Source organism: Notamacropus eugenii, chromosome 6 (genome assembly GCF_028372415.1).
Source record: "Notamacropus eugenii isolate mMacEug1 chromosome 6, mMacEug1.pri_v2, whole genome shotgun sequence".
Taxonomy (NCBI): Eukaryota; Metazoa; Chordata; class Mammalia; order Diprotodontia; family Macropodidae; genus Notamacropus; species Notamacropus eugenii.
In genome coordinates, this window is record NC_092877.1 from 207,339,951 (window position 1) to 207,353,491 (window position 13,541).

At 37.0% G+C, this 13,541-nt stretch overlaps 1 protein-coding gene across 9 annotated transcripts in view; it reads right to left on the bottom strand.

Moving 5' to 3' along the window:
• TFDP1 (transcription factor Dp-1) overlaps positions 1 to 13,541 on the bottom strand; it is a 131,331-nt gene that overhangs the window by 28,227 nt on the left and 89,563 nt on the right. For all 9 annotated transcript variants that reach the window (XM_072621885.1, XM_072621879.1, XM_072621884.1 and 6 more), the window contains exon 4: positions 2,642 to 2,748. In XM_072621885.1, coding sequence (XP_072477986.1) covers positions 2,642 to 2,748 — 107 coding nt within the window. The remainder of the gene's footprint in view (positions 1 to 2,641; positions 2,749 to 13,541) is intronic.

Below are 13,541 nucleotides of genomic sequence, written 5' to 3' on the forward strand. Positions count from 1 at the left end.
AAATTATTTCAGATCATAAGTGTAACAGTTTCAAAGAAAAGGAAAAGAGGAGGAGATGGAAAGAGTGAAGGAAATAGGCCAAAAAGTAGAGGAAGAAATGTGAGAGAAAGGGAATAGTTACAATGCGAGAATTTGAGTTCTGAAAATACTACTTTCATTTCAGGGTATGGCTACGGGTAACACAGGAAAAGAAATCACAGTGTACTGAGCTTAGATGAATAGCAAATAATTTAGAGCAAGCTCAAAGATGGTGGCTCTGAGGACCGTAGGCTTTCTCTAGGCATTCCTGAATCACTAATAACTGAGTGAGGAGGAGGAAGTAACATCTCGTGGAGCCAGTAAAGACTGTGGGACTTGAAAAGAAAGCAAAAATTAAAGCAGTTTTTTTTAAGGATTCCCTAATACTATCAGTCCCCAAGAGACCCAATCAAAATCCCAGTCAATAAACATTTATTAAGCATCTACTATGTGCTAGGCACTCTACTAAAAGTTGAGAAAGTATAATAGTTCAAGCTTTTCAATACTGAGTCAAAGACAGTCACCTCCAAGAATGATCTAATTTATTGTCAAATACTGACTTCTGAAGTAAATTAACAAGGAATGATTTCTCATGAAACTGAAAAAACTAGCTCACTGGACAACCACAACTCTCTGTTAAAGATAAGGGTTTACTAGCTCACTTCTGAACAGGAATCAATAAATCTCTTGCTTTTGAGCATTAAAAGGTTAAGTGAAATTTGTTAGTTTTTTTCCTATTTGTTTTAAAATCCATAATCATGTTATCAAAGAAATCAAACAGTTGTAAGAAACTTTAAAATGCTAAACTTAAAATTATTTGACAGAAAGGATCCTCTCAATGAAAATGTTTCTATTTATATTAACAAATATAATAGAACTGCTGAGGGAATGAAAACCTTACTGAAAATAACAAATTAAACTCTGACTCCTTTACAGATAAATCCAAACTTTAGTTTAAGCTAATATGGAAAAAACCATAAAAAAGATCAATGTTCAATATAAATCCTCAAAATAAAATGGAATTAACAAAGTACCTATGTTTTGAAAGCTCAAAGCAGTCTGTGCACATGGTAGGCATAAAACAAAAAGGAGCTCTATTACACAAGGTGTAAAGTTATTCTAGATAAGGAAATATAAAATAAACCACAATACAGAAACTCCATAACTGAGACCTAAGGAAGCATGTTGGAATTAGAGTGGGAACAAAGAGTAGCACGGAACGAGCTAGAGAGAGAGAGATGTTTTTAAAGGATGTAACAATGGAGCAGGTGTGCCGTGATTTTATTGAAAGCAAAACAACACAAGGTTATTATACAGAAAAGATGTTTACAAAACAGATTTGAGAAATAAGTATTGTAGACCCACTTAATTATGGGATAGACTACTTATAATCTGTTAAAAGTGGTAGAAAAGACAAAATGACAGAAGCTGAACGTGAAAGGAAACAAAATGAAACCAGCAAAACAAAGATGTGTACTTATATCATTTGGCAAAAACAGCTCATTAGTAAGAAAAATAGTAATTACTAAAATAAGCAGATATTTTCTGAAAGCTATTGCTTTTCCCTTGACAATACTGTAATCTATTCTTTCCCATTTCCTTTATAATCACTTAGCAAAAGGCAAAAATAATCTTTTCCTCTGACACTTTGATCAAAATCATTCAGGGGTTTTCCAATGTCATCCACAACTTGAAATTACCCACATTCCATCTGACTGCTCAAGCCTGTAGCAACTCTAAAAGACCTGTTTCTTCCCCTACTTCTACATTTCCACCCCTTCTATAACTTTCCACAATCCATAGCATGAAAAAAAAAGTCTCCTGCTTCTACTTGAAATTCTCATTTTTACTTATCATCTGTTCAAAGAATTCCGACCTGGTTCAATATTGTGAATATAAACATCTTATACACTTCATCTATCGATAACTCTCCCTCCTAATTGCAATAACATTAATTAGTATGCCCTTTGAAAGTATGAAACAATCCATAACACATTATAAATGCACAGCAAATATTCATTAATTCAAAAACAGGAAATTATCAAAGACCAAAAAAGGAACTTATAAAAGGTTTGGAAATAGTAAAGCAGATAAAGTAAAGTTAACAGAGGAAAGGAGAGTATAGAACAGTGTAAAGAATCCTAGAGAGGAAGACAAGTAGTCCTTTGTAGTGGTCAAACTCTGTTCCTAACCAGCTGCGTGAACTTAGGAAAGTCTCTTATCCTCCCTCTGTCTCTGAATCTGCATCCTTCAGGTATAGATAACAATATCCAATCTAACTCCCTCATGGAGTCACTGTGGGCATTAAAGAAGACGATGTGCCAAAGTACTTTAAGAAATATGAAGCAACACATAAACAGAAAACATTACCAGTGCTACTAAGATCTCTTGGAGGGAGAGTCAACAATTCCTTTTCAAGGAAATGAAGTTTTTACAGGCTAGATTTGAGAGGAATCATTACAATGAATCCTATAAAGATAAAAAGGGCCATGTCTCTAAATGACATATTACTGTACACATCAAATTCACCAGTGTAAACACTAAGTCTTGTGTTGATTTATCTGTAATGAATCCAACATAGATGCCAAAGGAACATTCCACCCTCCACCAAAGAGCTCCTTACCACTTGCTGGGTAATGTTGACATTAGACTGTCCAAAAGTTTTTGGCAAGAGTTGCTTCCCAACAGCGCTAACTGTAGAAGGATGAACAGCTACTAATGAAACAACTCCTAGGATACAAACAAACAAACAAAAAAAGTCACAAAGCAATGTTACCTTTATTTTAAGAATTATATCTAAAAGAAAAAAAAACATTTTTCATATTGAGAGATGTAACCATAAAATCTTTCTTACTATTGCGTGACTGGCCTCTTATAATGTTCATTTATGTGGATGATACAACTGGGGACTCTTTTTCAAAAGTTATTTTGGAGTTTAGCTTTCCATAAAAACTGAGTAAAATTTTAAAAGGTTTATTTGCTTCTGTTTTAGAGTTCCATGTGTCTTTCCTATATTCTCAAATCAGAGTATAATACAAGTGAAATTAGTTCTAACCTCAGACCCTGGATAAGTCTTTTAAATTTTCTGAGTCTCAATTTCCAAATATTAAGTGAAGAAGGTTAGGCTGGATCAGAAGTGGGGAACCTGCAGCATATCCCTGGACTAGATGGTCTCAACAGTATCTTCTCACATGAATTTCTATTAAAAAGTGGTCTTAGTACAAGTAATACACAATGAAACAAATTAAACATTTAAATCCAGACATCTCTGATTATCTCACTGTAAAAACAGTTCAGAAACAAAATTTATTTTTCTTTAGATATCATTTTCTTTATTTATTCCTTATATATTTTCTTTAGATATCATTTTTTGGGAAAAGAAACTTTTTTCTCATCTCATTCAATTCACAAAAGGCTTATTAATACAATTAACATGAACAAAAAACAAAAAAAGGTTAGTTATACAAGGTAAGGAGTAGCATTTTCAGTGTAAAAAATGGAATGTATCATTGTTGGCATTTGCTGTGACAAACAGTACCACATGTTCAGTAAAATATTTTGTTATTGGCTTTTACATTTATAGTCTATGTTATCCTTTCGAAACAGCTTAGCATGCTCATCCAAGTACATGTCAATTATCACCAATATATCAGAAAATTTGGGTTACAATGTTGGGGAAAATAAAAAAAAATTTTACTATTATTTCAATTTTAAAAATACAATTACAGTATTTTCAGCTTCTTATTTCTTCTATAATTCTAAGTTCCCACTCAGTCCATTTAATCAGATAATCACACTGCTTATAACCTGAAAGCAAAGGTGTGAACTTTGATAACTATCCATCATAAGAACACTAAAGTATCAGTGTGGCAACTGAACATTTTGAAAGCATTTGAAATTAAGTTGCTTTGAAACAAGCTCTTAAGCAAACGCTGCCTCCTCCCAAAAGGTACCAAATGAAACAAACACTTTTGTAAATAATAAGAGCTGACACGGTGCAGGGCTGCGAGGTTTGCAAACCACTTTGCATGTATTTTCTCACACTACACCTAAAAAGCAAAAGCCTCCCTTTGTGCTGTCTTTCACTTCTTGGTGGGCTCTCCTTTTCTGCTTTCAAGGCTGGCTGTGTCCTGTTTTTCCCTGTTCTCAACAGCATACACTTGTTTCTAACCTCTCCTACTGTTTGCTACCTCTAGGAGCAGGAGCAGGCTACTGTTTCTTAGCCTTCTCTCCTTTTCTCCTGACACAATCAACTTATCAAACTTTTGGAAACTAAATCTTCCATTTTGCAGTTTCCACCCATGTTCTTCCCCTTCTAAACTCTAATAAAGCAAATTTCATCTCTTTTTCTAATAAGACTTTCAAATACTTGAAGATGCTATGTTTCCCCTAAGTCTCCTCTTCTCTAAACACCTTCATGTGGGCATCACTGATGTCTCCTTTCACCTCCTGAAATCCTCAAATGAGAAGTCCCAGTAATGTTATAGTCAAAATGCAGAGCTTCCAAGTCAAAGAAAAACTACAGTAAAAAGTCATAAAGAAAGAGCTCAACTATCACGGAGCCACAGTAAGGATCACTTAAAACCTGCAGGTTACAAATATAAAGAGAAGTTTAGAACATGACATTCTAGAATGGGAGACAGCAAACTGTGGTCCACAGGCTAAATCTGGCCAACTGCGGATTTCTCCATGGCGTATAAACTTAGAACAGTCATTAAATTTTTAAACACAATTTTTAAAATGTAGTTTGCTGACTTCTATTCTAGAATTTGCTAACTCCTGTTCTAAAAGGCAAAAGACTGAGACAAGAGTGGAGAAACACTGAATTGCAAACGTGAGTTGAAAAAAGAAACAAAAAGGTAAATGCACAGGAGCCATTGGAAGGGACTCCTTGATAATAATATTCAATTTCTAATTTCTTAAGAAACAAGTGTCCCCTCAAAATCCTTATGTCTTTAAGGGTTATGGAGAGTCAGGTAAGAGAGAGGCTGGGATCAATTTTGTTATATTTTGACGATTTAAAGAGAAAAAAGTTAAGGGAAGAGAAGGGAAGGAAAGGGGTAGATTTGAGTATGTCACATAATCAGGGTTCATAAAAAGACTATTAAAATATGAAGGGGTGAGGAGAGTAGACCACACATGAATCTCACTTTCACCTGAAATGGACAAAGGACTGAGAAAGACAGACATGCGTGTGAATGTGCATGCGCATGCACGCACACACATACACACATACACACACACACACACGCTCTCTCTCTCTTTGGTAGAGAAATAAACAACAGGGAATTGAGCCAAACAAGGCCTAGGGAAAGGGGAAGTAAGAGGAAGGAATTAGTATTAAACAAAACAAATTCCATCTGCAGGGGTGGATCATGAAATGGTTAGTAAAAGGAAAAGAAAACAAGGTTAAGAACTTGCGATGAGCAAACAAGGAGAGGAGGGAAGGGAAAGGAAAGAGGGTTATATAAGCAAAGAGAATGTGACAGAAGTACACTACATCAAACATACAGCATTAGTGATGAGCACCATTCTCTCTCAACAGCCTTTTCTCTTTGTAAAGAGGTATGTAGCAAAAAGAAAAATATACAAGGACAGGATGAAAGAAAATACAGAATTAACCATGTGAACAAAAAAGGCATAAAATCACCCATAAAATAAAGAAGAGTAGTAGAATGTATAAGAAAATAAACATCTAACAATATACCTTTTTTATAAGAAACACTTGAAAAAGTACTCACATAGTAAAAGCATAGAGCTGAAGTAAAATCTATAATACTTCAGCAAGTCAAAAGCAGATGATCTCAGACAAGGCAATAACAAAAACATACTTGATTTAGAAGATAAAGAGAGGACTTGTGGGGGCAGAGCCAACACGAAGGAACAGAGAAGCACTCAGTTGGGATCTCCCAGCATCCCCCTCCAAACAACATTAATTAGAATTCTGGAGTAGCAGAGTGAGACGTCATCCATCTCAGACCAAGACAGTATAAGAGGCTGGAAAGAAAGATCTGGGACAGGAGGGTGGAGGCTGGCCCAGAGCCCAGTGTGGAACTAGGTGGCAGCAAGAGAAGCAGCAGCAGCAGCTCCAGGAGCTATCAAGCCCAAGATGGTGAGGGCACCTGGCAAGTGATCAAAAAGAGACCAAGGGGCCTCCTGTGCTAGCACGAGGCACAGGTCAAGGCACTGTCTGGCAATTCCACTGCTTATACTTGCCTTCTGGGTCATAGTTTAACGGTAGGAAGAAGCATTTTCAAGAGCCCTGAGGGGCAACTGTTGAGTAACTGACTCCACTGTCTATACCCACTTGTGGGTCATAGTTTAAAAGCAGAGAAGAACACTTTTAGTTAAGAGGGGGTGGAAGGGTCACTGGGAATAAGCATCACTTCTGGTCCCAAGGGATCAGGAGTAGTACCAGTTATAATCCTAAGGTATCAGGGACCTTTCTTGGGAAAGGACCAGAGTTCAGACCAGGACAGCAAGACCACACCTCCTCAGATTATGCCACCTTGGAAATATAGAAAACCTCCAAACTCCCAGAAAACAATAATGCAAAAAAGCCTTAAGCTTGAGGTAGTACCCCACAGGAACAGAATCTAAGCCTAATATAAAGATATTAATATTAAGAACTAATTACTATTACTAACTAATATTAAGAAACAGAATAAGAAAATGAGCAAACAACAAAAAAAGAACCTGACCATAAAAAGCAATTACAGTGACAGAGAAGATGAAGACACAAACTCAGAAGACAATGAAGTCCAAAAAAGCTACAAGCAAAGCTCAAAGGGGAAAAAAGACAAACGTAAATTGGACATAAGCCCAACAAGAATTCCTGGGGGAGCTGAAAAAGCATTTGCAAAATCAAGTAAGAGTGGTGGAGGAAAAATCAGACAAAGAAATGAAAGCAAAAGAAGAAAACTATGGAAAGACAAAGAAGATCTTAGTAAAAGAGACAGGTAGCTAGGTATTAGAATGCCTGACCTAGAGACAGGAATACTCATCTTCCTGAGTTCAAATCTGGCCTGTCACTTACATGAATTCAAAACTGGCTTCAGACACTTGCCAACAGTGTGACCCTGGGCAAGTCACTTCACACTATTTGCCTCAGTTTCCTCATCTGTAAAATGAGTATTCTTTGCCAAGAAAACTACAAATGGGGTCACAGAGAGTCAGACACAAACAACAAACAGCCAGGCAACAATAAAAAGAGGAACAAAAAAATGCTGAAGAAAATAACACCTCAAAAACAGTATTCACCAAAGTGGAAAAAAAGGTACAAAAATAAACTGATTGAAAATAATTCCTTAAAAAGCAGAACTGATCAAATGGAAAAAAGAGGTAGAAAAGATCACTGAAGAAGATAATTCTTTAAAAATTAGAACTGGGCAAACAGAAGATAATTATTCCATCAGACATTAAGAAACAATAAAACAAAGTCAAAAGAATGAAAAAATAGAAGAAAAAGTGAACTATCTTCTTCGAAAAATAACTGACCTGAAACACAGATCAAGGAGAGATAGTTTAAGAATTACTGGATTACCTGAAAGCCATATCAAGGAAAGAGCCTAGAATATATATTTCAAGAAATGTTTAAAAAGAAAAAACTTCCCAGAGAACTTTAGAGGGTAAAATACAAATGCCAAGAATCTACCAATTACCACCTGAAAGGAACCCCAAAATGAACATTCCCAGGTATATTACAACCAAATTCCAAAGCTCCCAGGTCAAAGAGAAAACACTTCAAGCATTCAAGAAAGAAACCACTCAAATACCATCAGACCACAGTTAGGATCATACAAGAGTTAGCAGTTACCACATTATAGGAATGATGGGCTAGAGTGGGACTATGATATTCTAGAATGCAAAAGAGCTGGTTTAAAAACCAAGAATAATTTACCTGGCACAATTAAATGTAATCCTTCAAGGGAAAAACTGAATAAAAATGGACATTTTAATGAAATAAAAGATTTTCAATCATTCCTGATGAATGACTGAATGATGAATGTAGCTCTGATCAGAGCTAAATGAGAAATGTGACTTTCAAATTCAAGAGCTGGAAGAGTATGCTGTACTAATGAGACAACTTTACCCTCTCAGAGCTAGATAAATCTAGCCAAAAAATGAATAAGAGAACAGTCAAGGAGATGAACAGAATCTCATAAATGTTCGATATGATCGATTTCTAGGGAAAACTGGATGGAAACAGAAGGAATACACCTCTTCCTTGGTGACACATAGCACCTTCACAAAAACTAACCATGTGTTAGGGCACAAAACATGACAATCAAATTCAGAAAAGCAGAAATATTAAATACATCCTTTTCAGACCACAATGCAACAAAAATTGCACTTAATGATGGGCTGTGAAAGAACGGCTCACCCAGTTAATTGGAAATTAAATAATCTAATTCCAAAGAATGAATGCATCAAAGAACAAATCATAGAAATAATTATTTCATTAACGAGAATGACAACAAGGGGACAAGATTCCAAAATTCCTAGGATGCAACCAAAACACTACTTGGGGAAAATTTTATATCTAAATGCTTACAACAATAAAAGAGAGAGAGCAGATCAATGAACTGCTCGTGAATTTAAAAACTAGGAAAAGAACAAATTTAAAATCTTCGATTAAACACCAAAATGGAAATCCTGATAATCAAAGGAGAGATTATAAAGCCAAATACAAGAAAACCATTAAACTAATGATTAAAACTAGTAGTTTTATGAAAAAAAAAAAACCCAATAAAATAGATAGGCCATTGGTTGATTTGAAAGGAAAAAAAAGCAAATTAATAGTATCGCAAATGAAAAAAGTGAATGCCCCACCAATAAAGACAAAATTAAATTATTAGGAGTTATTTTGCCTAACGATACACCAGTTTTGACAATCTAAGTGAAATGGATATTTACAAAAATATAAGTTGCCCAGATTAACAGAAGAGTAAACAGAATATTTATATAACCCTATTTTAGAAAAAGAATTAACAAGTCTTCAATGAGCTCCCTAATAAAAAATCACTAGGATCAGATGGATTTATAAGTGAATTTCACCAAATATTTAAGGAACAACTAATCCCCCTGCTAGGTTAACTATATTTTTAAAAAACTGGTAAAGAAACCCTACCAAATTCCTCTTACAACAGCAATATGATGCTGATATCTAAACCAGAAAGAGCAAAAACAGAAAAGAAAAACAAACTATACCAATTTCTCTAATGAATATTGATGCAAAAAATTTAAAGAAAACACTAGCAAGGAGATTACAGCAATATATCACAAAAACCATAACACTATGAGTAGGCTGTATTTATACCAGGCATGTACAGCTAGTTCAACGTTATGAAAACTATCAACGTAGCTAACTATATCAGTAAAAAAAACAACAAAAATCACGACCATCCCAACAGATGCAAAAAAACCCTCTGACAAACTACCACACCCATTCCTCCCAAATACTAAGAAACACAGGCCTCAATGGAGCCATCCCTGAAAAGAAGTCATATCTAAGACACTACAGTGTACTGCATCTGTCTGTCCGTCTGTCCATCTAAGCATCTACATCAAGAGCGAGATCGTTTGTGACACACTGTAGTACACTTTGAGCCTTGCCAGTGAGATCGGGGATGACGCAAGGATGCCTAGCATCACCACTACTATTCAATACTGTTCTACAACTACTAGCTATATCAGTAAGACAAGAAAAAGAAACAGAAAGCATAAAAACAGGCAAAGAGAAGATAAAACGATCACTATTTGCAGATGACAATAGTACACTCAAAGAACTCTCAAGTATCAACTAAAAACCTAGCTGAAATAACTAACCACTTCAGCAGAGCCACAGGATTTAAAATAAAATTACAAAATCATCAGCATTTCTATATAATACCAACGAAACGCAACAGGAAGAGATAGAAAGAGAAACTCCATTTTAAATAAGTACAGACACTACAGAATACTATCTGCCAAGACAAACCCAGGGATCATAAGAATATAACTGCAAAACACTTCTCACACAAATAAAGACAGATCTAAACAAGTGCAGAAATACTCACTGCTTAAGCGTGGGCTGGGTCAATATCATAACAAATGACAACTCTGCCTAAGTTAATTTACTTATTCCATGCGATAGCAATCGGAACTACCAAAGAATGACTTTATAAAGCTAGAAAAAATAGTAACAAAATTTATCTGGAACAAAAGTTCAAAAATACCAAGGGAATCAAAGGGGGCAAAAAAAAAACTAAGGAAATCAACGGCCTTAGAAGCTTCAGATTTCCAACTATATTACAGAGCGGTAATCAGCAATCAATCCGATACTGGCTAAGAAACAGAGTGGTGGATCAGAAAAACAGATTAGGCTCACAATACACAGTATGTAAATGATCACAGTAATCTAGTGTTTGATAAACCCAAAGGGGAACATTTTGGGGGTAAGGATTCATCATTTCACAAAAATTGCTGGGGAAACTAGGAAGCCGTTTGGCAAAAACTAGGCACAGATCCACATCTTACACCACATACCAAAATATAGTCAAAATGGGATTTATATTTAGATATAAAAGTTTACATCCTAAATAAATTAAGGAAGTACCGTACCCATCAGATATACAGAAAAGGGATAAATTTATCACTAAACAAGAAATAGAGAGGAATACAGGAAGTAAAACAGATTAATTCTGATCACATGAAATTAAAAAGCTTTTGCACAAACACAATATAGCCAAAATCAGAACAAAAACAGGAAACTAGGCGGAAAGAATTTAAAGCAAGTTTCTCTGATAGAGGCCTCATTTCTAACATATATAAGAAACTGAGACAAATTTATAAAAATAGGAGTTACTGCCCAGTGGATAAGTGGTCAAACGAAGGGCAACTTTCAAAAGAAGAAATCACAGCCATCAATTGTCACTTTAAGAAATGCTCTAAATCACTGCTGATTAGAGAATGCACATTAAAACAACTCTGAGATATTACCTCACAACTAACAGATTGGATAACATGGCAGAAAAGGAAAACGACAAATGCTGGAGGAGATGTGGAAAAAGGGAGACACCAATTCACTGCTCATGTTGCTGCGAACTAGTTCAACCATTCTGGACAATTTAGAACTACACCCGAAGGGCTATAAAACTGCACATATGCTTTGACCCAGCAACATCACTACTAAGTCTTTACCTCAAAGACACTCAAAGAAAGGGAAAAGGAAGTAGTCATACAAAAATACTTATAGCAGCTCTTTTTGTGGCGGCAAAGAACTGAAATTGAGGGGATGCCCATCAATTGGGGGAATGGCCGAACACTATAGAGAGCTTATAAGAAATGATGAGCAGGATGGTTTCAGAAAAACTTGGGAAGAGTTATGAACTAATGCAGAGTGAAATAAGGAGAACCAAGAGAACACTGTACACAGTAACAGCAATCCTGTAAAGATGTTCAACTGTGGGCGAAGCCAAGATGGCGGAGTAGAAACACACAAATACGCTAGCTCCAAACCCACAGCCCATGAAATATCTGTAGAAAAGACCTGTCAATAAATTCGGGAGCAGGAGAAGCCACAGAACAGCAGAGCAGACGTGATTTCTGTTCCAGAGAGCCTGAAAACCTCTCGCAAAAGGTTCTTCACACTGCGGACTTGGAGCTGAGCCCAGCCCTGCATTGACCACCCAGCACCGAGAGGAGCAGATCCGAGCAGGCTTCAGGGACAGAATCTCCAGCAGCCGCGCAGGTCCCTTCACCCACAGGTGACAAGGGTCGGTGAGAGGCTCTCTTCGGCGGGTCGAGAGGGGAGTGGGGAACCCCCATGACTCAGGACCCCTCGGGAGGCACCAACAGAGGTGGGAGCAGACTGGAGGTGGGAGCAGACTGGAGGTGGGAGCAGACTGGAGGTGGGAGCAGACTGGAGGTGGGAGCAGACCGGGGCTCCCCAAGCAGGCAGGAGCCCGGATCCTTTGTTGAAGGTCTCTGCATAAACCCCTAAGGGAACTGAGGCCGTGAGGCAGCCCTGCCCCCACCTGAGCACCTGAACTTAATCTCACACTGAATAGTAGCCCTGCCTCCGCCAAAAGCCCTGAGGCTGGGAAGCAGCATTTGAATCTCAGACCCCAAGCGCTGGCTGGGAGGATCCGGAGGTGAGGGGGGTATGGACAGGACACTCAGAATTCAAGTCACTGGCTGGGAAAATGCCCAGAAAAGGGAAAAGAAATAAGACTATAGAAGGTTACTTTCTTGGTGAACAGGCATTTCCTCCCTTCCTTTCTGATGAGGAAGAACAATGCTTACCAAATCAGGCAAAGACGTAGAAGTCAAGGCTTCTGTATCCCAGCCCACCCAGTGGGCTCAGGCCATGGAAGAGCTCAAAAAGAATTTTGAAAATCAAGTTAGAGAGGTAGAGGAAAAGCTGGGAAGAGAAATGAGAGACATGCAGTCAAAGCATGAACAGCAGGTCAGCACCCTGCTAAAGGAGACCCAAAAAAATGCTGAAGAAAATAACACCTTGAAAAACAGGCTAACTCAATTGGCAAAGGAGGTTCAAAAAGCCAATGAGGAGAAGAATGCTTTCAAAAGCAGAATTAGCCAGATGGAAAAGGAGATTCAAAAGCTCACTGAAGAAAATAGTTCTTTCAAAATTAGAATGGAACAGATGGAGGCTAATGACTTCATAAGAAACCAAGAAATCACAAAACAAAACCAAAAGAATGAAAAAATGGAAGATAATGTGAAATATCTCATTGGAAAAAACAACTGACCTGGAAAATAGATCCAGGAGAGACAATTTAAAAATTATGGGACTACCTGAAAGCCATGATCAGAAAAAGAGCCTAGACATCATCTTTCATGAAATTATCAAGGAAAACTGCCCTGAGATTCTAGAACCAGAGGGCAAAATAAGTATTCAAGGAATCCACTGATCACCGCCTGAAAGAGATCCAAAAAGAGAAACTCCAAGGAACATTGTGGCCAAATTCCAGAGTTCCCAGGTCAAGGAGAAAATATTGCAAGCAGCTAGAAATAAACAATTCAAGTATTGTGGAAATTCAATCAGGATAACGCAAGACCTAGCAGCTTCTACATTAAGAGATTGAAGGGAGTGGAATATGATATTTCAGAAGTCAAAGGAACTAGGACTAAAACCAAGAATCACCTACCCAGCAAAACTGAGTATAATACTTCAGGGGAAAAAATTGGTCTTTCAATGAAATAGAGGACTTTCAAGCATTCTTGATGAAAAGACCAGAGCTAAAAAGAAAATTTGACTTTCAAACACAAGAATGAAGAAAAGCATGAAAAGGTAAACAGCAAAGAGAAGTCATAAGGGACTTATAAAAGTTGAACTGTTTACATTCCTACATGGAAAGACAATATTAGTAACTCTTGAAACTATTCAGTATCTGGGTCCTTGGTGGGATTACACACACACACATGCACACACACACACATACATAGAGACAGAGTGCGCAGAGTGAATTGAATAGGATGGGATCATATCTTAAAAAAAAAATGAAATCAAGCAGTGAGAG